General features: G+C 49.5%; 1 protein-coding gene, 1 long non-coding RNA gene and 2 pseudogenes across 2 annotated transcripts in view; all 4 read right to left on the reverse strand.

The window, feature by feature from the left end:
- The window catches only part of LOC149355693 (uncharacterized), a 58,658-nt gene that overhangs the window by 12,304 nt on the left and 18,683 nt on the right, over nt 1–27,671 (reverse strand). The gene's annotated exons all lie outside the window — the stretch shown is intronic.
- Nucleotides 118–8,879, reverse strand: LOC149355694 (uncharacterized; annotated as a pseudogene).
- LOC149355695 (uncharacterized) lies at nt 9,173–12,135 on the reverse strand (annotated as a pseudogene).
- Nucleotides 20,201–26,978, reverse strand: LOC149355696 (uncharacterized). Its single transcript, XM_089583985.1, has 5 exons — nt 26,687–26,978; nt 26,562–26,603; nt 24,367–24,453; nt 22,418–22,665; nt 20,201–20,306 (listed from the first exon to the last, which is right to left on the reverse strand). The coding sequence occupies exons 1-5, from the start codon at nt 26,793–26,795 to the stop codon at nt 20,298–20,300; spliced, it is 495 nt and encodes a 164-aa protein (XP_089440111.1). The 5' UTR covers nt 26,796–26,978; the 3' UTR covers nt 20,201–20,297.

Consider the following 27,671-nt stretch of genomic DNA (forward strand, 5'->3'; position numbering starts at 1 on the left):
AAGAACATTAAAAGTAGAGATTCCTGGGAGGTCTTGCTGCGAAGCGAGTCCCCCGCCGAACAAAGTCATCCGCCTGGCGACGGAAGCCGCGAAGAAACACTGTACCTTCGCCTGTCTTTAGAAGCGGGGGCCTCGGCCCCCGCCCCTCGAGCCTGCGCGCCAGGGGAGGGGAGTAAGGGGCCTCCTACATCGGTGGAAAATAAAGCTCTTCCTACGGAAGTCACGGACACGGTCACAGAACCTATCGTGCTGTGTAAACGAGGATCAACCCAAATGGGAGTTTAAATGGTTGGCGTCACCCTTTAAATTCCATATGTAGAAACATTTACTCCATAAATATGGAGTAAAAATGTGCTAAATGACCTGTTTTACTCTCTGCACTCAATAAAGAGGCATAAAAGAGGATTCTCCTCTTTATACCTCCCATTTTAAATTGAGTTTCTTGGTATCAATGCGCTCCAAGTCCCTAATAAAGTGAAAGAACCAATTTGCACCATCCGCCCCGCCACCTAGGGTCTCGTCTGCTTCTGGTCAAGTCGTCTGATAATGGCGGTGAGTGCCGACTCCTTGGTTACCATCGTCGCTCGATCTCTGCTCACTTCTGCACCTTCACGGGCGCCTGCCGCGGTACAAGATGTCGGCTTGTCGCCGTTATCTGCTACGATAAGGCACATGATTGAACGGCTCCTGTGAAGCCTTCAGTGCGCAAGCCACAGATGACCTTTCTTTGTTAGTGCCGCCATCGCGTTACAGCCCCCGCTTTAGCCCAATTCTCATTGATTTCTTTCTGTGTGGTTCCCGCGGTGTTGGAGCAGATTATTTGCGGTGCTTGAACATGGAACTGTGATAGTAGATACTTTCAATGCTGAGCTCTTGATTGAGTTGTTGAAGCTATATTTTTCGTAACTCAAATTGAAAAGTGAAGCCTTAAAGAAGTGAACGTGAAAAAAAATCTGCCACACTAAACTACCTTCAGGGGTGTTTTCATTTTCAACCTATTCTGCTCTGGTTTTTAGTCAAATATAGCGTGGTATAGGACAGTAAAACAACCCTATGACTCCTTTTCAGTTTTAAACTATTGATTCTAATGCTACATTCCTTCATCTACGAACATAGCCAACCGAACGAGCTCGTACAGTAAAAGCAGATGACAAGCAGACGGCTCCTGCCGCACCCGCCTACGCCGCGGCTGGGCTTGCAGGGGGCGAAAAGAACGCGTGACGCAGGGTCACATTAGGGCAGTGCAGTTTCTCAATTTGGTTGCCGACGGCCCATGAAGCTACTGCCCGTTTCTGCCGCTGGAACGTCTGTAAGAATGAACCTGAATGAGCAAAAATAAACATGACGCCATTTTTGGGCTCCATTCCTTTGGTCAGTAAAACATTTACTGCCTTGTACACCTATATACCTGCCTTGCATAAGAGAGTACATAAAATGCTCCATTTATATTGTCACAGAAGCAGGTAGGCAGGTTTGTATTTGCCACAACGTCCAAGCGCCAGCGGAAACGGCCCGGCCGACTAACCGACTAGCGAGCGAGCTCACGGGCGAAGAAGAGCGCGCGCCAGCCTCCTGAGCGCGACTACTAGGCGGCGCCAGTAATGCGTTGCGGCATTGCCCCTCCCGGTGGAAAAAGCATCGTCCCGATGCTGCGTGGCGAGGTCAAGCAGAACCGTAGGCTTGACCTAGCGGGCGTGGAAGGGCTTCATCCTGGCAACGTGTACGACTTCCGATTGTGTTTGTCGTCGGGACGTACGAACAGTTCCTTGCGGAATCACTTCGTAGGTGACGTCGCTGAGTTTGCGCAGCACTTCGTACGGGCCGAAGTAGCGGCGCAGAAGCTTCTCGGAGCGACCCCGCTGGCGAACAGGAACCCACACCCAGACTTTATCGCCAGGGTTGTAAATTACCTCCCTGTGACGAAGGTTATAGCGTTGAGCGTCTTTAACCTGCTGCGTCCGGAGTCTCGTTCGAGCAAGCTGACGGGCGGCCTCAGCGTGCTGGACGAATTGGTCAGCGCCGGCAACTGATGGAAGGGCGACATCGGGCAGTAACATTGCATCCAGCATGGTAACGGCTTCGCGACCGTACACCAAACGAAACGGGGTGAAGCGGGTCGTTTCCTGGACTGCGGTATTATACGCAAATGTTGCATACGGTAGTACCTGGTCCCAGTTCTTATGGTCTTCGTCGACGTACATTGAAAGCATATCGGCGATGGTCTTATTCAGTCGCTCAGTAAGGCCATTCGTCTGAGGATGGTAAGCTGTTGTTTTGCGATGACAAGTGCCACTGAGCCGCATAACTTCCTGGGTGAGAGCTGAAGTAAATGCAGTGCCTCTGTCAGTTAAAACGACCGCAGGGGCACCATGACGGAGGACTAGGTTAAAGATGAAAAAGTTCGCAATATCAGTAGAAGTGCCGCTGGAAAGAGCTTTGGTTTCACAATAACGGGTGAGGTAATCAGTGGCGACTATAATGTAGCGGTTGCCCAAAGATGACGTAGGAAACGGCCCGAGCAAGTCCATACCGACTTGGTGAAAGGGTACTCGAGGAGGACCAATAGGCTGCAGCAGACCGGCCGGCTTGACAGGCGGCGTCTTCCGACGTTGGCAATCACGGCACGTCTTAACATAGCGCTGGACAATAGCAGCAAGCTTGGGCCAGTAGTATTTTTGTCGTATGCGAGCCAAGGTCCGTGAGAAACTGAGATGGCCGGCAGAAAGCTCGTCGTGGCATGCCTGCAAAACGTCGGGACGCAGCGGCGTTGGGACCACCAGCAGGTACTGAGTGTCTGTGGAAGCGTAGTTTTTCTTGTAAAGGACGCCGTCCCGCAAGCAGAACGACGACAGGCCACGCGTAAAAAGGCGAGGTGGCGATGAGGCGGCTCCCTCGAGGTAATCGATGAGGGGCCGCAGTTCGGTGTCATCTCGCTGTTGTTGAGCGAGATCAGGCGTCGTGAGAGCGCCGAGAAAAACGGAGTCATCTGTTTCAGGTGAAGAACACGGGATAGGGGCTCGGGATAGACAGTCAGCGTCACTGTGTTTCTTGCCGGACTTGTACACAATAGTGACGTCGAACTCCTGCAAGCGGAGACTCCAGCGGGCTAAGCGGCCAGAAGGATCTTTAAGGTTGGCTAGCCAGCAGAGAGAGTGGTGATCACTGACCACTCTAAACGGCCGACCATACAAATACGGCCGAAATTTTGTCACCGCCCAGACAATTGCAAGGCACTCCTTTTCGGTAGTAGAATAATTCGCTTCGGCACGAGAGAGGGTGCGACTGGCGTAAGCAATGACCCGCTCAGCGCCATCTTGCCACTGAACGAGAACTGCTCCGAGGCCAACGTTACTGGCGTCGGTATGCAACGCTGTATCCGCCTCCTCGTCGAAGTGGCCAAGTATGGGCGTTGTTTGGAGGCGTGTGCGAAGCTCCTCGAAAGCCCTTTGCTGCTCGTCGGCCCAGATGAAAGGTTGGTCGTCCTTTGTTAGACGAGTCAGTGGTTCGGCTATCCGGGAGAAGTCATGGACAAAGCGTCTGTAATAGGCACAGAGGCCCAAAAACCGTCGAACAGAACTTTTATCAGTAGGAGTCGGGAAAGCAGCTACGGCAGCCGTCTTCTCTGGATCAGGGCTAATACCCTCAGCGCTGACGACATGGCCCAGAAACTTCAGCTGTTGGAATGCAAAGTGGCATTTTTCCGGTTTTAGTGAGAGGCCGGCCGCGCGGATGGCATTTAGGACGGCCGTCAAGCGCTTGAGATGCTCGTCGTAAGTCGCAGAGAAAATGACGACGTCGTCAAGGTAGACGAGGCACGTCTGCCATTTGAGGCCGGCTAGGACAGTGTCCATCATTCTTTGGAAGGTCGCGGGGGCGGAGCACAAACCAAAGGGAAGCACCTTAAATTCGTAGAGGCCGTCAGGAGTAATGAACGCCGTCTTTTCACGATCACGTTCATCGACTTCGATCTGCCAATAGCCACTGCGTAGGTCGAGCGATGAAACGTATCGGGCATGGCGGAGTCGGTCGAACGAGTCGTCGATTCGAGGCAGTGGGTAGACGTCTTTTTTTGTAATTTTGTTGAGCCTCCTGTAGTCGACGCAGAATCTGAGTGTTCCATCCTTTTTAGCGACCAGCACAACAGGTGAGGCCCATGGGCTTGTGGATGGTTGGATCACATCATCGCGAAGCATTTCATCAACTTGCGCCCGAATAGCCTCGCGTTCCTTAGTCGACACTCGGTAGGGGTGTTGGCGAATAGGGCGTTCGGTGGGGTCAACTATAATGCGATGCTTTGCTACTGACGTCTGTCCCACCTTGGACGTGACAGCAAAGCAGTCATGGTAAGAGTCAAGAATTGCTTGAAGGCGGCGTTTCCGGTCAAAAGGCAAAGCAGGATTCACGTCAGTTCGAACTGTATGGGCAGTGCTCTCGGGAGGGTTCTTGTTGAGCAACGATAGGGCGCAGTGGGCTGATGGCTCGCCGACTTCATCAAAGTAGGCGATGGCTGCCCCTTGCGGTAAATGGCGGTATTCGGCGCTAAAGTTCGTTAAAAGCAGTTCAGTTCGGTTATTACTCAAGGAAAAGACCCCCCGAGCGACGCAGACTTGTAGGCTCAACAATAAATTCACATTAATTTCCGCGAGGCCTTGAAGGGCGGGAGGGTTGTCGCAGTGCACTGTAACAAACATGCTGGTGCGTGGAGGTAGTGTGACATGGTCATCGCATACCCGGAAAAGTGGTCTGTCTGCTGTGTAGTCGTCGGAAACTGCGCGCTGGGTCGAAAAAGTCACCATGAGGTCACGGAGGTCGATGATTGCGCCGTTTTCTCGAAGAAAATCAAGACCGAGGATCAGGTCCTTGGAGCACTCCGCCAGCACAGCAAAGCAACAAGAGAAAGTTACGTGGCGAATCTCGACTCGGGCAGAGCACACTCCTAGCGGCGTCAGCACATGCCCCCCGGCTGTCCTTATCGGCGCGCCGTGCCAAGGAGTCAGGACTTTGCGTAGGATTGTAGCAAGGCCACGACTCATAACGCAAAAATCAGCGCCCGTATCTACAAGGGCAGTCGTATGGTGGTTGTCAACGGCGATCGGTATCTCAGCGGAAAGAAGCTCACCGACGACGAAGTGTGCCGTATCACGGATCGTCGGACTGACGGGTCGTTCAGTGCGTCGAAATGCGGCGTCGAAGGTAAGCTTCTGTGATCGTCGGGAGGTCGTCGGACTCGTTGGTCGTTCGGTGCGTCGATTGGGGGCGTCGGAGGAAAACTGCGGCGATCGTCGGAAAGTGGTCGGACTGCTGGTCCGTGTGGGGGGTCGGAGGTCGGAATGTTTGATCGAATCGGCGAATGGAGGATCTTGGTCGTAGTGCTCATCGACGGCGGCTCTACCTCCGAGAGTCGCCGTCCTCAGTTTTCCCGGCGCGGACTTGGGGACTGCCTGAAGGAAGTACGCCGGTTGGGGGAAAACTGTCGCGGCGATGGCGACCTGGACTGGCGTCGCGGTGGGGACGCAGGTGGGACATTGGCGCTGAGGTGCTGGTCGATGTCCCGAGGCCGTTCACCATAGCGCGGCCGAGGGGCATCCGGTGAGAATCCGCGCAAGCCCATCTGACGGTATGGACAGTGGCGCAGTACGTGTCCGGCTTCGCCGCAGTGGAAGCACAGCGGTAGATTGTTCGGCGTACGCCACACGTGTGCTTTGCGAACGGGCGGTCGAGTGTCGGGCGCATCAGCCGGAGCTGGATGTCGGGGTGCAGGACGGAACGGGCGAGAGGAGCGGGCCTGTAGGGTGCTGGCGGTGCTGGCGCAGGGGTACGCAACGCGTCGCTGTAGGACATGACGTGCGGCGCAGGCGGCTGGGGGGATGGCATTGATGGCACTGCTTGCCGGAGCTCTTCACGTATAACATCCGAGATGCCGCCAACACGCGGGTGTTGCTCGAGAAAGGGCATCTTTTGCAGTTCTTCACGTACGATGCTTCGGACAAGCTCGCGAAGGGCGCCACTCTCGTTGCCGTTCATCGGCAAGCGGAAGTCCACAGCAGTGATGTTCGCAGAACGATCAAATTGCACAAATCGCTGTTGTAGGGCACGCTCCATACTTGCCGCCTCCTTCTTAAAATCAGCCACAGTACATGGAGGGTCACGTACAAGGCCGACAAAGATCTGTTCTTTAACGCCACGCATAAGATGGCGCACCTTCTTTGCCTCCGACATGGACGGATCCGCGGGTTTGAAAAGCCGAGTCATTTCTTCTACAAACATGGCGACGCTCTCATTGGGCCGCTGCGCTCGGGACTGTAGAGCCAGTTCAGCCATCTCTTTTCTTGCGTCTTTGCCGAATGTGCTGAGCAGCTTTTGCCGGCAATCTTGCCAGGTGGCGATCGTAGCCTCGTGGTTTGCGAACCACATCTTGGCGGTGTCTTCAAGTGAAAAATAAATGTTCCGCAACTTTCGCTCCTCGTCCCACGCATTAAACGCAGCGACCCGGTCGTAGTTGGTCAACCAGTCCTCAACATCCTCAAATTTGTCGCCATGGAACGGCGTGGGCATACGCGGAGCATGGAAGAACAGCGGCTGGGCACTTACTGGAAGGTGAACGGGCTGGCTTGCCTCTGTAGTCGTCATGGTTCGCTGTAAGGAAAGAAGGGGACCACACTCGGGAGCTAAGCCTCTCAAGCGGCGGCTGGCCTTGTGCACAGGTGTGTCCACGGTGTGTAGCTGGGCTTCGGAGGCACCCAAAAGCTCTTCGGACATGGGATGTACCCAGCACCTCCACCAAAATGTCACAGAAGCAGGTAGGCAGGTTTGTATTTGCCACAACGTCCAAGCGCCAGCGGAAACGGCCCGGCCGACTAACCGACTAGCGAGCGAGCTCACGGGCGAAGAAGAGCGCGCGCCAGCCTCCTGAGCGCGACTACTAGGCGGCGCCAGTAATGCGTTGCGGCTAAAGCCCCTCAAGTTCATTTAGGGGCTTTAGTTGCGGCAATATGGAGTAAATAAAACCTCCCTTTGGGTTGCGTTGCAGGACAAGCAATTTACACCATTTTGAGTATTTTTTGCTGGCAGTGTATACCTGCCCTTCCTGGACTTCCTGATTGCCAGCGAGGACTGTGTGTAGCCCGTCTCTTGCCTGCTCTGCGTTCAGAAGCCAAAGTGGCTTTCACGTGGCTTCATCCTCTAGAGCTGGACACCTCCGAGTTAAGCCTTGGACTTCGCATTGCGCGCTTGGTGCCGGGTTTACCTGCGCTCTTTCTGGCTACCCATGCGCTTCTAGCAGAGTCCTCCGATGGCTTCCTCTTAGCGCGGGCTGTGTGCTGACACATGTTTCGGATTGGCAGCTCTATTCTTGTGCGCTGGTGATGCCTTGCTTGTGGGCCTCCCTTTCGACTCCCTGCTGTGCCCAGCCCTGGTCAGAGTAGCTGGCGATCTGTGAGATGGTGGCACAATCCACTTTTCCTACGTCATGCACGAGTTGCCACTGTTGCCAAACCGTGTTTCTCCTCATTCGAAACAGTCTTACGTCTTTCCTTTAAGTTGTAGGTGGTGGTCACAACTGTATACCACCAGCATGATTTATTTGAACGCTCACGTTTCTTTACAGCTTTTTTCACGCCGCTTTCATCCTACCTAGCTTCAGGTATAGTGCGTTTTGGAGTTGAGTCTTCCGAGTTTGTAGCTGTCGCATGTGACTTCGCAGGAACCTCCTGCGTCCGTCTGGCATCAGCCGGCGATGGGGAGTGATCCAAAGGGGTGATCTCAGTCACAGGAAGAGAAACACCGGCAGCACCAGGTGGTACCTCCTCTGCGGCGACGAGGACTCTAAGGAATAAAGTGTGTGTTAAAAATGCACTTGGAACATATTGTATCAATTGCATATTGATTTTGTGTGATTTTGTCCGAATAGTTAAAACCAAAATTAAGGCTTTTTCTGTATTGAAGTAATTAAACTTTACTTTCGCACAAGATGTCAGGACTGCAACTTTTGCCCGCTCAGTATATTTCTGAAAAATCACAAATTTACTATATTCTGTAAGGCTTATAACAGGCTGCAAGCTGGATTTACGCATTAGACGTATTTCCGTTGTCTACCGCCAGAAAGAATCACAACGGTGTGATCATGAACATTTTATTGGTATATCCTTTAGAAGCCACATCCAAAAAAAAAATCGAGGCATTGTCTTAAATTGTCTTAAATGACGTAGACGTAAACAGGTCACGGGGCGTCACTTAGCCGAGAGTGATGTCGCCACACCATGAGTTCCGACTGACAGTTGCGTCAGTAAACTGGAAGTGTTCCGACACGTGTCGGCTTGCCATGCGAATACTTTCTGAGAGACGCCACATAATCTTGCCCGGTGAGGCGTTTCTGGCTCAAGAACTGTGGGCCCCCAAATTACTGCGCTAGTGCGAAATTGGTCACGTTCCAAATTTCGGGTGATCTAGAACTGAACTGCTAGTCTTAACTTGCGTCAGGCATCCGTCAGAAGTCGAACTGTCAAGCAACATTTACATAGGCGTCTAATGGAGCCTGACGGCACTGCGAGTCGGAGTCCTTTTTGCTGCCAGCTCCGCGTCCGGAGATTCTCAACGCGCACTTCCGGGTCTATTGCTCTCAGGGTCTTCACATGCAATGCAATAAGTGGTGGTTATCTCCCTTGCAGTATCACAAACACGAATAGTCGGGAGGAAAGGAAGAGTTACGGCTGTTCCCCGACGGTCCCACGGCACCATGAAGATTCCTGCTACAAATTTTATGAGGACTGCCCATTTGTTAGAATTGAAGTATAATTGGGATGAATTATTTTCATATTTACGAAGGTAAATTTTATTCTACTGCGACCATACTAAAACAACATATACCTTTTTTCACGCATTTTAAACGTGTGTGAAACATCGCTTACGTGAAAGACAAATTTTACGACTAAATTTCCAATACCGAGCAAGAAATTTCAAGAAGCTATTTCCTACATATTTTAGTGCATTCATGAATACTAATTATGTTTAACATACATTATAAATAACCCGTCCTATATTCCAAACGCATTAATTTTCGTTAAAGGTCCTCCCCAACCTTCAACAAGAGGACTGTGCAAAATTGGAATAAAGCCAAAAAACTCGTTGATTGCTGCAGATTTTTCTTCAAAGTTTGTTTCTTCTGCTGGTGTCGTCACCGCACCTTCTGAATGTAGAGCGTCAGATCTAGAGGACAGGTCTCCCTCTTCCACACAGCAGAGAGCAGGTTTCTTTCCTTGTATTGTACCCCACTGACTACGAATGCTGACACACGGAGGCAGACTGTTGACGCCTGAGAACAGGCTCTGCTTGGTGGGTCTTCTACTAGCCCAGTGCCGTCGTTGTCGCCAAGAGAAGTGGGTTCTTCTTCAGCAGGCGTCCTGAATTCAGTAGTGCCGATATTTGCAGCGCTGCCCTGCGCATTGCCAACATGTGCAGTGCCGAATGGTGCAGTACAGTATTTTTCAGTACCGTAGTCTGCAGTTCCGACGTGTGAAGTAGTAATGCGTGCAATGCCGACATGTGGAATGCCAGACTCTGAAATGGCAAACTGGGCACCGCCAACTGGTGCAGTTCCGAAGTGCACAGTACCAACGACTGCAGCAGCAGCCGACCTGTGTACTGTCTTTGCTTGCTCGGGTGCCGTAACCACAAGGCCTCTGCTCAAATCAGGCTCCATGTGGCGGGTAATGTGCCGACGCTTGCTTTCTGGAATTATGTCCTCATAGCTGTTCATAAGTGGCATTCCATCCAGGTCCTCTTCATCCGAAGACGACACAGTATCTGCGGGGCTTGACGCTGCAGCTGGATGTGCTGGCTGATATAGTGACTCCTTGGGACCTCACTGAGCAGGCCCGGCAACAGATGAATCGGCTGCAGTAGGCGAGTGCAGGCACCTGGCAGCCTATTGAACCAGGAACTCTGGCAGCAGCAGCGGATTTCGCTCGGGGGAAGATGTCTTTCCAGCTAGCGGTTCCGGTACCTTGTTCCCATCTATATCCCGGTCGTCACTTCTGGGCTGCAAATGTGATCAGGCTGCTGTGGCGTCCGCTGTGGAGAGCGAACCGGACTTGGAGTGCTCTCGTGCAGATCAGTGCCAGAGTGGTCGCTGTCAGTGTCCCTGGGAGTCGTGAACTGTCTAGGTTGGTCACTAGACATTTCTGTGTCCTCTGAATGGCATGCCTCCTGTTCGCCATTTGCCTGCTCCACAGGATGAGACTGCATGGAGGTGCTTCGTATTCTCTGCTCAGTGTGTCATGGTCAGGGCTAAGTTCGGAACTGTTCGAGTCTGACATGGCAAATCTTACCCTCATAACTGATGGATCTGCAGGTGTTGGCTGGTCGTCCTTGCCGAGTTCTGTGGGCGTTGAACAGGTGCCAGCATGTTCTTCTGCGGAGACCCTTCGAAGAACAGCTGGAGTGGCAGCAATAGCTGGGAGGCCCACGGCTCGCCGCTTCAAGCAGTTTTGCTTGTTAATTCGTGCGCTGCGTAGATTGTCCGTCGCAGATGGGCCGCCAATAAGGAGACGGGAGGCGTGCAGAGGATCGATACGGCATGCTTCTCCAGAAAACTTTGCTCGGCATAGTTGCTGACACTCGGAATAGACATTGAGGCCCACAATTCACTCTCAGCCACCCTGTAGAGAGAAGATGGCAGAGCGGGTGGCTTTGAGGCCTTTGCAGCAGCCATGTTCGGCATCAACGCAGCCACCTCCTTTTCCAGGCGGGGCGTGGTGCCCTCGTGAGGCACACGAGTGGACACATTCCCCGGCCACTTCACTGGTGTGCTAGGCTGCTTTCGCCAGCCTGATGCTGTATTCAGCTGCGATGCTGGTAGTGGCATCGACCACATGAAGCTCTACATGAGTTCCAGCTTGGTGGACACCTTCTGAAGCACCTCAGGAAGGTATGACCGCTGTGTTCTGCCCTTCCGAAACAGCCCCTGAAGGCAGCCGGTCAGCGGCTGGGTGGCATGGGGAGGTCCGCACTGCAGGAAGTGCAGCACCACGTGGCACATCCAGGTCGGCTTTGCCAGAGCGCAGAAGCAGCACACCAGCTGCCCTTCCTCCGTGGGAGACAGAGGCACTTGCAGAAGTAGCTGCAGCTGTTCGCGGGCTTCACGCACTTTCATTTTTCTCGCGATTGCCATAACGATGCCCAGTAGCTGCTTCAGGCTAGGGAGGTGACCGTGCCCGCTGATCAGCTCAATGGAGTAGATGACTCGAGAGTTCTCCAGCAGCATGTCCAGCTGCAGGGTCATCTTCTTAGGCGTGGAGGCCACCTGCATGTGGCCGAGGCAGCGCAGGGCCAGGCTGTGGTGTCACTGAAGCATTAGGTGCTGGGCGGGGCCCCAGAGGGCGCCCAGAAGCGGCCGCAGCTCAGCACTTGCCTGTTGCTGCCCCTGCAACAGGATCTCCATCCCTTGATCATGGCTGCCATGGACGAGGTGCCAGCTATTCTGGGCAACGCTGTACACATCCGTGCTCAGGTAAAATCAGACTAGAGGCGCTTCAGCTTTTCCTTCACCAGTGGATAGTCGTTGATGATGAAGGCGGAGATGTATAGCAGGAGGTAATAGGTGACGACGTGCGGCGGCCAAGCCTTGACAGCACTTATGAGACGGATGTCGGTGGCGCTGTGAATGCTTGGTGGCAGGTAGCTCACTCGCAGGCGACTGCCGTAGCTGGCCGCATCTGCCAGGCCCGCCTCTACCAACACGATGTTCGCCATCAGTCTCCTGCCTGGCTCATTCCTGGCGTCATGGCACCAGGTCTGGAGGGTGGTGCACCGGTAGGCCAAGCAGCCCTTGCTCACCGGTTGGTCGGGAAGGTCCGCGTACGGCAGCAGGGAGAGCAGCACCGAGGCGTGGCCGAGCAGCAGACCCGTTACGTCGTGCCACACTGCCACCGGCCCTGGCTTGGCCATCTCTATGTTCCCAGCTTCCCTCAGCAGCCGGTGCAAGAGGCGTTGCTCCTCAAAGTTAGTCAGGATGCGCTGACCGGTCGTCACTTCGTCCTGTGCAGAGCAATCAAGCAGCGGCCTGTGAAGTCGTGTAGCAGCAATATCTCTGGATGTTCGGAGCGCGCGAGGAAGTCGAAGCAACGTGAGCCCACTCATAGGAATGCTCGGGCTGCGGATCGGCTTGAGAAACGAATATGAAAACTACTTCTTTGTTTCCACCCGATGTCCGCTGTGACACGGTCAACATCGAACAAGGCGAACGACATTCACCTTGCTTCACCTTGCACACCCGTTGGCCAGAAGCAACCCCAGTCGCCGGTACTGCTACCTCGGCTGTCGCGTCGTTTTTCCTTTCTATTTTGGTGGACCATTTTGGAGTCCGTCTACAATCATCCTGGGCCCCGGCGGGCAGTTCTAGTCGTCTCTCTTTGCTGAGCTCCTTTGCATTCTCGACGCGGCTCGACGCACCACCGCGTACCACCCCGAGACAAATAGCCTAGTGGAACGCCTCCGCCGCCCTCGCTACACCGCCCTCACCGCCCTCGCTACACCAATGGAATGGGTCCACCGCAATCAGCACATCAGGAACATTAGGAGTCCACGTCTCGCAGCCTATCTGAGCCACAGATGTACGCTGACGCGTGCCATGAGGTGAGCCACAATGGCGCACCACACTATACTAAAAAAAGATTAACGGATTTTGCTGGTGAATTGTGATAACCTTTGGCGACAATGCTCGGACAAAAATGTCCCAAAACACAAGTAAACTCAAAAATGAAAAAAAAAATTAAGATACATCAAAAGAGCGGAATTTGCCCTGCTTTCTGTTTTGCTCCAGGTCTCAGCGACCTGTTTCTATCCCGCAAAGACAGAAGCATGCTATCCGTTATGTCAGGTTCCCCTATTGTCAAAGTATTTGATTTTGTGAATGATTACTCAGTTCTTTTCGAGCACAGGACGGGAACAGAAGCAGAAACCTTGGTCACGAGTGCCGTTGAGAGCTTCAAGCAATGCCTGAAGCCGCTGGAAGTGTCACATGAGGTCCCTTCAGAAGGTTTCCTCCGGTTTTTTAGATCTACGGATTACGTTCTCCGAAAGTCACACTTGCTGGAAATATCTGCAAGGAGCTGCTGCCATTCCAGTTGGCCGATTTCAACTTGGCACACAGAGCGATTGCCAGCGTCTGCCTGAGGAATGCGGCCTAAAATCTTGTGCTCATTCCATGCAAGCAAGTACACTAGACCAGGTGGCTCGTATTCACACTGCAGACTACCCTCCGTCATCTGTGTTGCTGAACACCTTTTGAAGAAAGAAAAAAGGAAAAAATTACCGACGATTACGTTACTCCCTAATGCGAAATTTGAGCGCAGCAAATAAGCTGTTTCACCTTTTCGATAGTGAGTCAACCCCAGCTGCGGAGTTGGTTTCAAGGACAACGCCGCCGATGCCGACACAAACAATATGATACCCTCGCTTCCGCAGCGCTAAGAACCAGGTCTAGCCGTGGGAAGGTGGGCACGTATTCGTCGACGTGCCGGGGCCTACGTGAAATAACCGGCGCGTCGGCAACTGAAGAGCACCCTATCCGCCACACAAGAACAGGGGGGGGGACCCTTTCCTCCTCTTTCTGCATGGCGGCGACGGTGCTCTATGCAGTCACGTTATCTTGACTCTCTAGCGGCGTCAGCGGCATCCAGCGGTATCAGTCGGTCGCTGCTAGCGCTGGGGGGATGAAAGGGGGCGGAGCTGGTTACGAGGCCGACGACAACGCCGACGACGACGCGAAACCCAGGAACGGACGCCAAAGAGCTGCGCTCTAAAACAAGAAGCGAATCCTTGCAACACATATTAAGTAATTCAGCCTAACGAGAGAGTGAGAGTGGTCGTTGTACTATACATACAAAAAGTGTCGCACCCACTTAAGGAGATCGGGCGCCGTAGCAAAGTGAGCATCGTGCTCTCAGCCCTTATGAAGCTACGTGCGTTGTGCGCGCGCGTAAAGAGAGGTATGACGGGCGCTGACAGTGCAACACAGCGCATCAGAACCACTCCGTTGAGTGTGTAGGGGGTGTGTTGTGCTTCATGCGTGTTTCTTCAGGCAAGGTTTGCGTCGACCAAACGTGAAGACGCCTGAATGAGTGGCTGAAGGAACCCATCTCCAGAATCCACAAGACAGGCACAATGATTCTGGCGCTGCATCCTCGTGGTTGTAAACAGGAAGACAGAGATTCCGGTATCGAAAGACAGTGAGAACCGGCTCTTGCCGGCTATTCCGTGGTCAGCAGACACTCGGGCCAGCTAGTGCGGGAAATTGTCGAGGCTCCGGAGTTATCTTGGCTGCATGGTAATAGTGTTAGTGCGCCTTCCGTCACCATGAAAAATGCAGAGTTTTATTTCTTGACGAGGTGATGCACCATGTAACGTCCTTTCTTGGTTGTTCTTATTTTTTGAAAAGCAGCATTTAAGAAGTTGTCTCATCTAATAAAACTCGCTTGGAAGTAAACGTTTGTGTGTCTAGTTGTCTGTGTTCTCGTTTTTTGCTCCCTTGGGCTGCAATTCGTCATGGAACATCACCTAGCTCGCACAATCACCTTAACACAAAACAATGAAACTGAAGAAAACCGAAGTGGTTGTTTCATGGCTTCCTCCATTGCCGCGGCTGACGCAATCAAATGAAATGAAATACATTGCCTACGCTTTATGCACAGGGTCTGAATAACACTCTCCTGGGTTTCTTGTCATCTTTACTTAGATAGTAATGAGGTACCTGTTCGCAACGCACCATCAGCCGCTCTTTGCGACACGGCAGGCATTGAACATGTTTCATTTGAGAACCTTGAAAGCACAGATTCAGAGAACTCGGGAGGCAAGGCCACAAGAACAATAGCTCATAGGCGCACAAACCATTGAAAGGAAACATTGATGTAAAGCAAGTGATTCATTGAAGGCTGAGAACACGCACATGTACCTCCTTGCAGGCGTGCTAGAACCATGCGGTTTGAAAGTGTGGAGCTTCCATTTTGTGTGCTGCACGGCCTTCTGAAGTGGCCAGACAAAAAAACACTAGAAAACTACATTTCCCTAAGATATACTCATACCAGATTTCAGCGCACACCACCACGCCTGGTCATCCGGTTTAGGTTGGTTGGTTTATAGAGTTTAACGTCCCAAAGCGGCTCAGGCTATGAGAGACGCCGTAGTGAAGGGCTGCGGAAATTTCGACGACCTGGGGTTCTTAAACGTGCACTGACATCGCACAGTACACGGCCCTCTAGAATTTATGAGCCGGTTTAGATCGTGTTTTATGCTTTTTATGTGAAGTAATTTCTTTTTATTTTCTGTATCTCAGCATCGTTAACCACTTCTCCATCCAGACGCAGCATGTCGTCAGTGTCATAGCTGTCTCCCTCATAAAAGTGCATGACTGACTTGGACAGAGCCTCCCATATAACTTTGCGTATCTAAGACGTGTCGAGTGAAGGTGCTGTGCAAACAAGCGAATACCATCGAAAAGCTTGAAACATCGTTCAAAGTTAGAAACTTCTGTTGCGATAGCATTTAGGTTGCCGTCTCACAAAAAAAAAGTTTCGGCTTCTCTGTCACAAAATTCCCTATTTGGCCGAAAGAGGCTACGTCACCTAGTGACATTATGACCACCTGGCCACCATGGCACGTGGCAACCTGCATATTGTGTTGTGAACTACCTGATCCCCCCCCCCCATCCCTTCCCGTGGTAAGTGGAAATTTATTTCAATAAATTCACCGCGGTTGCATTCTGCCCACTGTGAGGCTGTGTGTGAGCCTCACAAGAGCTCGGGATGAGCAACCTGGGTCTCCCAAGCCGCCCCGATGGCTGTGTTTGAATTAAGCAGCCGCTTGCTGGGCGGTGGAGCATCGCTTAACCGCTCCACCACTGCGGCAGTAGTGGTGTAAGGATTCCCCGCGATTTAGGAACGCGACTTAGAGGGTCGTGACGTCATCAACAGAGTGGACCAATTATAGAACACCGCGAAATTTGAAAGTCTGGGCTGCTCTAAGATTGAAAGTAGGCCCGCAAGAGGAAATGGATTAAAGGTCTACTCTGTGTGTTTTTTTTTACATTTTGGTTTCACAATCAGGGGACATTCCATAGAGTCGCGTCACTTCAGTGCAAAAAACAGTTTTCCAAAATACCAAGTAGAAGTATTACAGAAAATGAAAACCAGGAAGCCGGAGCCAAAACTCTTTTTAACAAGACGATGACGTCACGACAAACCACCCCATGATGTCACGGGTGCTGTCGCAAAGCGTATTGTGGTGCGTTCATTGCCCAAACTGGCGACTGTATGTAGAGCTTTGGTCCCTGTTTGTCTCAAATAACGAGAAGCCAGATCGACATTCTGCCCCAATGTTGAGCGAATAGCGATGGCCGTTCGACCAGTGACGTCACGCACGCAATATTGACAGCAGGAACGTCCCAGATTGAGGCCATCAGCCGAGGAATTTTAAGTTTGCTGCCGCAGGAACAAAACACTGCCCCGCATCCGAGAACGTAATGTGAAAGTTTCTGTAAAATCAAAGGAGGGAGAAAAAATGCCCGAGTTAATGCTGTTTAGTGGATGGATTAGGATGGATGAGAGGGATGGATTAGTATAAGTAATTATGATTATCCAGTGACAGGTATCTCGTCACTATCGAAAGTGATTACTCATGCATAGCACATAAGTCCGGAGTTATGGAGGGAAATTGCAGAACATTAGCCAATCACTGTATAAACCGCAGTAGGCAACCTAAATTCTCTGTTATTTTCTTGAAAACAGCGGTTAAAAACGACCCCAAGTTCTTTGATCCTTTGAAGTCAGGTCGGTTGCGACTATGAGCAGCACCAGTAGTGAGTGCGTTGCAAGAGGCGCTGCCGGGCGCTGCGAGAGGCTTGGCAACGCTTTTGCTCTTTGCCGAAAAAGTGAACGCGACGAAAAAAAAAAAAAAAGCCAACATGCACATCAGACGCTATATTGAGGAGGTAATGCAAATGCGCTACATCGACACAGTGGGATTAAATAAACACAAAAATAATTCAGATATTTCTCTTCGACTATATAATTGCCGGACGTGCCGTTAAATAAGAAAAGTAAATTACAGAACTGAGCACCCCATAACAAAGACAAATGGGTGCCGCTGCAGCCACTGGCGATGGCAAACAACAGCTAGCCAGATTATTCGCCCAGCACGGCGTTTTACATTTAGCTAGAGGGGAAAAAGGACCGGAGGGGATAATTTGGCGTGCACTCATTCGCTACACGACTGGTGGACGCAGGCTGCCGTATACTGAAACAGCCAGACGCCGTGACGACCTCCAGTCAGGAAAGAGCGCTTCTGCTTGGTGCCTGCGAAACCAGTAAAGGAACCTCTCCGCTGTTATCGCAACACTGTACAGACATTAATCATAGTTTTTGCACACTTTTTAAGGAGGCACTGCAGGAACCGCGAGCCACTGCTCTAAGGCATTCTTTTTTTTTTTCGCAGAAAACAAACGAAAGGGTTTATCTGTAGAACTTCTAGCTCTTTTTGGTCTCATGAAGGCGTTGACAGCCTTTGCGGTTGACGTTTTCAGAGCGTAACCATGACGCAAGGGCAGGCATGCCCACGGACGCATGAAGACCGTTTTTCTTGCCTTTGAATTGCATGCCCTTGCCAAGGCCATATTTTCCTCTGGATTTCGGCGCAGTCGTCAATAATCTGCGTTCGTTCTTTGTCGCACTCTGCCCCCTTCGTGTCTCTTAACGTTATACAGGTCAATCATATTCCTTTCCACAGCACGCTGTGTTGTCCTTAACGGAACTTCGACGCTTCTCCTATTTCTCCACGTTTCTCCGTCCTAGGTGAGGACCGGTAAGATGCAGCTGTTATACTCTTTCATCTTGAGGGATATTGGCAAACTTCTATTCATGTGATCAGACAACCTGCCAAATGCTCCCCAGCCCATTCTTATCCTTTTAGTTATTAATGTAAAAAAAGCATTACTAGACTATGTCGACAGCGAACCTGCCACCAAATCATGTCCGCAGCGACTGCGGGGAACTATAAAGAGATATCGTCAAAAGCGTCTTATAATCTAAAGAGGATGATGTGAGGACGAGGCGCTGAAAAATTGGTCACGATCGGATAATTTGTTATTTTTTAGAGCCAAAAATATGCAAAAAGTGGGCATGGGCAGGGCAAAACTGGCCCCAACTTTGAAACGCCAGGGGTGGTATTCTCCCGGTGTCGCCTTTTGCGACATGTTGCATTCGCTCTTCGCTGATTGGCTCCAGCCGCGGTGACGGCGGCGTGACGACACGGATCCGCCTTCCTGCTACGTCATCGTGACGTCGCCCCAATTTACTAAGCTTAGTCGAACAACGGAATGTGCTGAAGCGATTCGCGCGGGCGACGGGCTACGAAATTGATACTAGACGCCATGAATCCCACTCTCCTTACCTGGTTTTTGAGGTGCGAAGAAGAGTGGCGTGTCCGCGGACATCGCGACCAGTGTTCGCCTTGGCCGACGAATCTTAACGGCGGCATTACCGGTTGTCGAAGAGCACAGCACTGTGGCTACCGTCCGCTGAGCCGGACTGCCACTCGCCATCCCAAGCAGCACACCAACAATGGACCGACGCTGGCATAATGCTGGTCAAAACCGGCTCGAAAGTCGTACCGACGTCGGCATTGGGGTAAAAAGTTACTTTTTCCAACCTTGGCCTGATGTTCGGACCAACACTGAACCGACATTCATGCCACTATCAGACCACTGTTCAGCCGCTCTACCAACACTGAACCGACATTCATGCCACTCTCAGACCACTGTTCAGCCGCTCTACCAACACTGAACCGACATTCATGCCACTCTCAGACCACTGTTCAGCCGCTCTACCAACACTGAACCGACATTCACGCCGCTATTGTACCCACTTTCAGCCACTCTACCAACACTGAACCGACATTCATGCCACTATCAGACCACTGTTCAGCCGCTCTACCAACACTGAACCGACATTCATGCCGCTATTGTACCCACTTTCAGCTGCTCTACCAACACCGGCTTGACATACCACAATTAGGCCACTGTTCAGGCTTTCTGCTAACGCTTGCCCGAAGTTTATGCCATTGCATTTCCAGTTCAGCGAATATTCACATTCCAGTTAATGTTCGCATTGGGAAAGCCATGGGTTTTGGCATTGAAAAGCTGCAATCATCTCTTCTATACACATGCACAACAAAATGAGGCAACGAAAGAATCCAACTGAGAAACAATTTATTAAATAATTAGGCACCGTGGCTGGGGACGCGCGGTTGCGCGAGTCCTGCGAGGCAGCGAGGGCCGCGCAGGAGGCGGGACCTTGGGAAGGAGCCAGGGCCGCGCGGGAGGAGGATTTCTGGGAGGTGGGGGCCGCTTGGGGAAGGGAGGGCACTGTGCTGGGGGCTGAAGCACAGGGGCTCGCAGTGGTTGCCAGGCCGGCAGCGGTACTTGGCAGAAACGCTTCGGCAAAACGCCTTTTGCGTCCGCCGCCACGGTCCACCGAACCTGGCAACCACTTCCTAATAAACCCCTGCGCTGCCACCACATCCGCCCCCGTCTTCTCACAGATGGCATCTGAATAAGATAAGCGTTCATTTTAGGCCAGCAGAAAAAGAGTGCTCGTTAACAGAAATCAAGATTATTTCAGCAACAGAGAAAACAGAAAAGGCCACAAGTACATGTTAACTCAAAGTGCGTGCCAAAATGAAAGGACTAGAGTATCCAAATACAACTTGAGGAGAAAATCCACTTGAAAGCTCTTCTAACCAACTGTATAAAGCTGCTGCGACATCACGGTCGACCACTTTGCACTACTAACATATGGGAGCACAAATGGCTGGCAGATACAAGGCACGACTACGATCCATGACAAGAGATGGATGTGACTGATGGGAGGGCTTTCTTTGAAAGGCATCTGCTGACTCATATATCTTCAGATGCACATGGAAGAAAACTGCAGATGACTACCCCCATAAAAACAGTAACAAAATATTCACCTGTAATGAAAAAGAAAACTGGTAAAGTATCAACTGAAAAGAAGAAAAGAAAACAAAGCGCAGCAGAACCTGGTGCATGTTCTTCCACTCATCTTCTAAAATTCAGTTAAAAGCTACTGCAACAACATACCTGCTGCCACCTTGCATAACTTCAGGGCAATAAATGACCACTTGCCCTTGCGGCCATGGAGGCTGTACATCCTCTGTACAGCCACCCCCATGATGGCGGTCATTATGTTGGAGCCCACCTCCCTCAGGCCCTTGCCCCCCAGGTGGACCAGCTACTTTCGCTGAAAAGAAACACCACAGGTGCACAAGCTATTAGGCACAAACATCAATTATAATTTCATTTAGTTTAGCAGAATCGAATAGCTAAGACAATTGTGTGACTACCTGTCAACAGCCCATGCGAGTACCTACAATCATAATGCATAATTTCTGTATGATACAATAGCTTGACTAGTTGCTACCAGCAGAAAGCACCACCACCAATATGGACATTCTTTTTTTTCCCAGTTTACTAAGAGCAGGGAAACTTTAGCGATTAAGCAAAGGTGGCCAACTCCTACCCATTATGCTTTGCATCTTGGACATTATTATATTATAACTATAATGCTTTTTGCAGATATCTATGTGCTGGATGTGTTTTCTCTGCACAGCCGTTACGCTAAAATTGATTTGGTTTGTAGAACTTAAAGTTCCAAAGTGACTCAGGCTATGATGAGGGACACCATAGTGGAGGGCTCCGGAAGTTTCGACCACGTGGGGTCTTTAACATGCGCCACTGACATCACACTGCACACGGGCGCCTTGCTTTTCGCCTCCATGGAAAACTGGCCATCACGGCTCGGTTTGAACCTGAGTCTTTGGGTTCAGCAGTCGAGTGCCCTAACCACTGAGCCACCATGGCGGGGCTCACTACCCTGAAATTGAGCAGTCTAATTAATGCTATACAAAGGGCGCTTATTTAAATCCCCAAGCACCTGAGTAAAGCTGCGTGCTTAGCAACCACATTTAATTAAACGATGTTGCTTGTTTTTGGCAGCAGATTAAGTAATGAAATGTGCATAATGTGAGCAAAAGACAGGGAAGAGGTGGGTTAAAGCTGCCCCATTATTTGGGAAACCTAGCCGAAATTAAAGACGCGCTGAGAGAGGACCAACTTCCAGCTGTGTTCACAGCAGTTCATGCAACAGTATATTAACCGAAAGCTCAGCTTCCTGTAAAACAGACCTTACAACATCCTTAATGTTAGCTACAAAGTCCACTGCTGAACTAAATTAAAACAGCACAACAATAAATGACAAATGTAAGGAAAATGAGGGGCTCGTTATGAGACACATACGAAGAAAGGCAGCCACAGGCAACAAAAGCATAGGGGATTTTTTTTTGCTGTTGATCGATGTAAAACAATAATGTAATCACAGAAATATTTGACTGAGAAAAAAAAATTGTTGGAACCAAGTCTGTTATGCAACGACCGGCCACCGGCAGAGCTCTGGAAAACTACATCGAATGACATTGAGTGACACCATCTGAGAGCAACTGCCCCAAAAAAGCCTGTGACTGCACCGCCAAATACCAAGCTACTACAAGATGTGATAGGTGCAATGCTTCGCACAGAACCAGCATCAGTAGCTTGGTTTGCTGTTTAGCGCTCCTTCTCGCCTAAACGCTCTGATGCGACAGCAGTCTCGCAGGTGGCATTTTCTTTGCATTGCGTGGCTGAAACATGATGTGACAACTGGCACTTGCCGTAAGCAATATTGCGAGCGCCACATGTTCAGCACTGCTACTGAGCCCAACAAATTGATAGGAGTCAAAGAGCAGATAAAGAGAGTCCCCTAACAGCTGTCCCGACACGTGATGCAGTTTTTGCAAGCTCTGCTACCGGCTGGGCATTGCGTACCACTTTTGCTTCCGACAGTAAATCTCACCACACAAGGAATCGACAGGGCGTTCCAGTGAACACTCTCAAAAATTCCTAAAGAAGCGCAAGTTCGATATGGGAAAACAATTTTTTTTTTGGAGGAACGATCTCTCAGCAGTGGTGGACATAATTTACTGCATAACTGTGTGTGTGTACCTGCAAATATTTCTTCTATTTTGAACTCCCTATTCTTAGGAATTCCTGAAAATGTTCACTGAAACAGCCAGTGTGTATATCAGCAAGCAACTTTCATGAACAAGACATTTACATTAACAAAACACACTGTGACAGCACACTCCAGCACAACAGTAGGAATTATATCTATGAAGAGCATGTTATTCACAGAGCACGGCATGCAAATACTCTTGGAGCTCAAGATTTCTTCACAAACCTCGGAATTACATTATGCATGCAATTCGTTAGTAGGCATTCATTTTTTCCAGACACGAATTATCAGAAACATTAAATCACCAGTCCAGCAGCCACGCTGTCGTCCTGGACGGCAGCTTCCACAGTGTCCAACTCCTCGGGGGAGAATGCGGGCAGTGCAAGGGTGGGAGGCGGTGGCGAGGGGGACACTGGCCGAGTCCTCTGCTCCAGCTGCCGGTCCGACCGCAGCAGCACATGATCCTCCAGCCTTTGTAACCGCTGCATTAAGTCGCGCTGCTGCTGTCGGACCTCCAGCACCAGGCACATCAGCTTCAGCAGGGTAGCTGAAACTGAAGCAATCAACAATTTCAGTGGGAGCAGGGTTAACCTGGGCGCAATAATATCATTTGCGCACTGAGGTACAATAAAGAACAGTATGAGGCTAACAGTAGGCAGCAACACACTCCGTACTATGCTCCTAAACTTCCCCCAGTTTTTATCCTCCAGGACACTTCTAATTCATGTTCTATTCCTTGCTAGCCTAATTTAAATGCCATAAATGTCACCATGCACTGACAAACACCTAGGTGAAATGGAGCTGCTCTATGTGTGATAGCTAGCACAGAACCTGCAGCCTTGTTGTGTAAAGGACTTCTCAGTCTATGAGCTTCGCCAATTTTTACATTGCTTCATGGGCATTTCCACTGCTATTGCACCATGGCAGAGATGGCAGCAGTTAGTCGCAAATGGATTCTTCCAGTGTCATGAGAAGCATGTGCTAATAGAAGCGAGAAAGCAGAGCAGGCCTGTGCCCTTAATATAGCATTGCACCATTTGGAAAGTATTGCTCACGGCAAAACCCACATTGGCCAAAATGCTGGAGGTAGACATCTGTTTTAACTGCAAGTGCTGGCAGGGATCAATGCATTAAAACTGCAACAAAGATAGCCCTTATGGAATTATAGCCCTTAGCTGACAAGCGAAATGCAACAAAGAGGTGGACCAAATGTTTCTTGCTAGGCACAGGAGGTCCCAAACCGTTGAGAAATAAAACAAGGTCACATTTATCTCTTACCACGCATCCATTTTCTGCAGGCAAGACAAGACTAGGAGCCAGCTGATGTGCTCACAAGGCAGTTAGGCTGTTCAGTTCTTTCCTAAGCAAGAGGTCCTCCTTCAGAGCATGCCACTATTATTGGCTGCTTATCTCCTTCAGCACCCTTTATGGGAGCTTTGTGATAGCGCAATTAATTTTTTTTCAGCACATTTCGCTGCATCCAAGGCACTGCATTGACTTCCAACCAGTAAACTTTTAAAATACTTTGAAAGACAATGAAAAATTACAATATGGGCCTTGCTGACCAACCGCGACCAAGCGACCAAATTATGCTGGTAAGGAAACAAATGCACAGAACATGGGACTACTGTGTAGAGTGCAGTTCGTAGGAGTGGCTTCCTGGTGGTGATGTAGGCCGAGAGAGGCAACAGAAATGCCAGGATCCAAAAGAACCCAACAAAAGCACAACATACAGCTCTTGGGAAGGGCACACAACAACCACTCCACTATGAATCACAAGAGGAGAAAGCAATGGAAGTACTAGGTTGTAAATTCCAGTACCACTTCAGTTCAATACAATGGTTTTTGAGAAATACATGTGATGATTTTCAGAGTGACCCCTTTCAAAGCACATAGTTTGAAACTAGAAATGTGCTCCTAGCACCGTTTCAAGAGCCACTGAGGAGAACTCCGTGCAAATATCTTCCTGAATAAGTATATTCTCTAGGTCTTTCTGGGCCTGTTGACTGCTGCTCGGCAGCAGCAGGTACAATGAGAAATTTAAAATTTGCTCTGTTTTTCTTTAAGGCAAAGCAGATCTAGCTTCTATATTTTGTTGTGTCACTTGATACTAGACAAAATAGGAGTGTAATTAAAAGAAAGGAACACAGTGAAAAGACGGGACAAGCAGCATTTGTTCTGTCCTCTCACTGTGTCCCCATGTTTGGCTTGCATTTCTCTTTTTGCACAAAAGTAAACAAAGTGAAAATCTCACCATCAACAGTCCCAGCTGTCGACCCCTCCAGCTTGCTGGGTGGCGCACTGTTTTCGTTCACGCTCTCCCCAGCGTGATTCAGTGGGGCTGGAGATGAACATGCGTCATTGATGGCAATCCAGGAAGTACAGAACACACTACTGTGTACAACCACAATGTCACATTTCTATCCTAATTGAATGCAGAAATGCTACTTCAGGATATTTTTGGAGAAGGGACAGAACAGTTGCATGGCCAGGCTGTTTTTCATACAGGTGATCTTTTTAAAACACAATAGACACAAAATTACGAAGTTCAGAAACAAATTCCTGGTTATATAGAGATGCCCCCCAGGCAATAGTAACACTTCCTTTGGCCGAAAAGATATTTTAATTTGGTTTCAATCACAGGCTGTACAAAGACTTCATAATTCAAAACCCATCAAAACCGACACCTCCATGACAAGTAGTTGACGTGACAAACAATGTCACATCATGCAGATAAGTATGACACATAAAAGAACGTTGTGATCCGACTGCGGCGGCGCGTTTCGATGGAGGCGAAACGCAAGAGGTACCCGTGTGCTGTGCTATGTCAGTGCACGTTAAAGATCCCCAGTCGGCTGAAATTATCCCAGGGCGCTACGGCACCTCCTTCTTCCTTTCTTCTCACACTCCCTCCTTTATCCCTTCTCTTATGAATGTCCACCGAAATGCGAGAGAATTACTGCACCACTTTCTTTCCTGAAAAATCAGTTTTCAATTTTTTAAATATGTGTCTATAGTACTTCAATAATTACATTTCTCATGCACCAGCATGGTGCATTGGTACCGTATTTTCCGGTGTATAAGACGCGGCTTTTTTCAAAAATCTTGCTGGTGCGTCCTATACAAGGGTGCGTCTTATATGCGAATTTTTCGTTTTTTTTTTTAGAGAGTTCAGAAATTACTCAGGTTCATGTTCAAGCCTTTTTTACCGAAAAAATATCACTAGCAATGAATCGGTTGTAACACGGTTAATACTTCAATACGGGGACCACCGTGCGCAACTTTTTTTAGGTGAACTTTATCATGAAACGACGGGGATGACGACTTCCGGGATCACAAACACACCACCGTTTCGGAGGCCCCAAGCAAAAGTAATGTGAAATGCCAAAAGATGACGACAATCACGCTTCTCGCCATTGTCAAGACAAGCCAGGACAAGCCGGCGTTCTTTTTTCAGCCACCCTTTGCCACTTTGTTTGCTCCATGTACGTAGTGCGAAGAGAATATTTCAGTCGCGTTGCCACCAGAAATAGGCGAACTTTTTGATAGCGCATCCGAAGGTGAAGACTTCCAAGGTTTTAAGTAGAAATAAAATGTTCTTATGGACATGTGGGAGAGTTTTTTCGTTTTTCTTTCTTTTTTTCCAAAACGTGGGCAGGAATGGCGTGAGTGTTGCCTTTTTCGACCACTTAGCGTCGCTTAAGAATTTCTCACAAGTACGGTGAATTTCGTGATGGTCGCGCAAGCGTGTTTAATTGATCCTCACTAGCCCAACTGGGAAAACTGGGGTGCGTCTTATATAGCAACTTTTTCAATTACAGCCTGCATATATGGCGGGTGCGTCTTATACACTGGAAAATACAGTACATTTAAGGACACAAAAGAAACTGTCATGGCGAAACCAAACACAGAGAGCGGAATATATGTCATGTGAATAGAAACCTGTTCGCAGTACTGTTAACGTGGGTAAGAGAGTTTGCCACGAAATGGTTACTGGCAGAATCACTGCTGATCTGAGAGCATGGCAAATGTAAAAAGCTGATGCCAAGTCTGAGCACGTTCCATTTCTCTGCAAGTGCAATTAGCTACGGTGGAGTTTTTTTCCCAGATTTTGCAAGCATACTACCATAAATCCCCAATCAAAACTAACACAATGTCGACCTTACATTAAATAGAAATGAGAAATGGTGTTTTAGTTTTAAGGCGGTTAACATCCAAAGGCGACTCAGGCTATGAGGGACGCCGTAGTGAAGGGCTCCGGAAATTTCGACCACCTGGGGTTCTTCAACGTGCACTGACATCGCACAGCACACGGGCCTCTAGAATTTCGCCTCCATCAAAATTCGACCGCCTTGGCCGGGATCGTACCCGCGTCTTTCGGGTCAGCAGCCGAGCGTCGTAACCACTGAGCCACCGCGGCGGCTTAACAAATGAGAATTCATGTCTTACGTGGTGACGGCAGCTGTACAACATCGTTGTGGCCCTCATTTCCTAAAAAAGAATTGCACATGAACGTCTTGTTGAGTATGCAAAATAATTTCTCATCAATAAAGAAATATGAGAATTTCATTTACCAGAAACTGCCGAGCTTTCTAGGGCTGAAGTGAACTCGTAGCGCCGCACCTTTTTTTCGGCGCTCTTGTAGGATCCTGCAAACATTCTCAATATCTCGACAAAAACCATGTCATCTCCAAGCAACAGTACGGATTTCAAAAAAACAAAACAACTGAGGCCGCCTTACTGGAAATCAAAGAAAAGCTAATTGAAAACATAGAAAATAAACTGCTAACAGTTGGCATATTCCTTGATATGAGGAAAGCGTTTGACTCGGTTAACCATAAGATATTACTTGAAAAAATGCATTGTTATGGAATACGCGGTGTTCCTTTAACCTTATTTGCTAGCTACCTTGACAACCGATCTCAAACAACTATCATTAACGGTATTTTGGATCGGTCAGATTGTGTCTGGTGCGCCACAGGGCTCCGTTCTAGGACCAACGTTGTTCTTATTATATATTAATGATATCGTAAACCTTCATCCAGCAGACAACATTATAATCTATGCAGACGATACTAACGTATTTTTTTCAGGGCAAGATAGTAATATTTTGCAAGCAGCCTCCAATAGTTGGTTATCCCAATTGTCTGTTTGGTTAAAATCAAATAGGTTAGAACTTAATGTCAGGAAAACAAAGTACATACTGTTTAGAGCCAAAAATAAGGAAGTTCCGAACAACTTCCAAATTCACTTCGAGCAAGCTCCTATAACTCGTGTCAGCTCTACAATGTTCCTTGGAGTCATTTTTGAAGAACATTTACTCTGGACAGATCGTGTAAACTACGTTTGCACTAAAATGGCTCGCTCTGTTGGTATCCTAAATAAATTTCGCACAATACTGCCTCGAAAATTCAAACTACAAATTTATTTCTCTCTAGTCTTTTCGCATGTACAATATTGTTTGTTGATCTGGGGAACGACTACCTCAACCAATTTTGTGAAAGTACTTACTTTACAAAAAAGAGCTGTACGAGCGATTGATAACTTACATTACAGTGA

Source organism: Amblyomma mixtum, chromosome 3 (genome assembly GCF_055824585.1).
Source record: "Amblyomma mixtum isolate Tamu chromosome 3, ASM5582458v1, whole genome shotgun sequence".
Classification (NCBI taxonomy): Eukaryota; Metazoa; Arthropoda; class Arachnida; order Ixodida; family Ixodidae; genus Amblyomma; species Amblyomma mixtum.

Excerpts from the sequence above, each read along its gene's own strand:
- LOC149355696 (XM_089583985.1), bottom strand. The coding sequence starts at position 26,795 with ATGGTTTTTGTCGAGATATTGAGAATGTTTGCAGGATCCTACAAGAGC. Across the intron at positions 24,454-26,561 it reads TGTACAGCTGCCGTCACCAC|CCCCACTGAATCACGCTGGG; the intron begins GTAAGACATGAA and ends GTTCATCTCCAG. Across the intron at positions 22,666-24,366 it reads GACAGCTGGGACTGTTGATG|TTTCAGCTACCCTGCTGAAG; the intron begins GTGAGATTTTCA and ends TGATTGCTTCAG.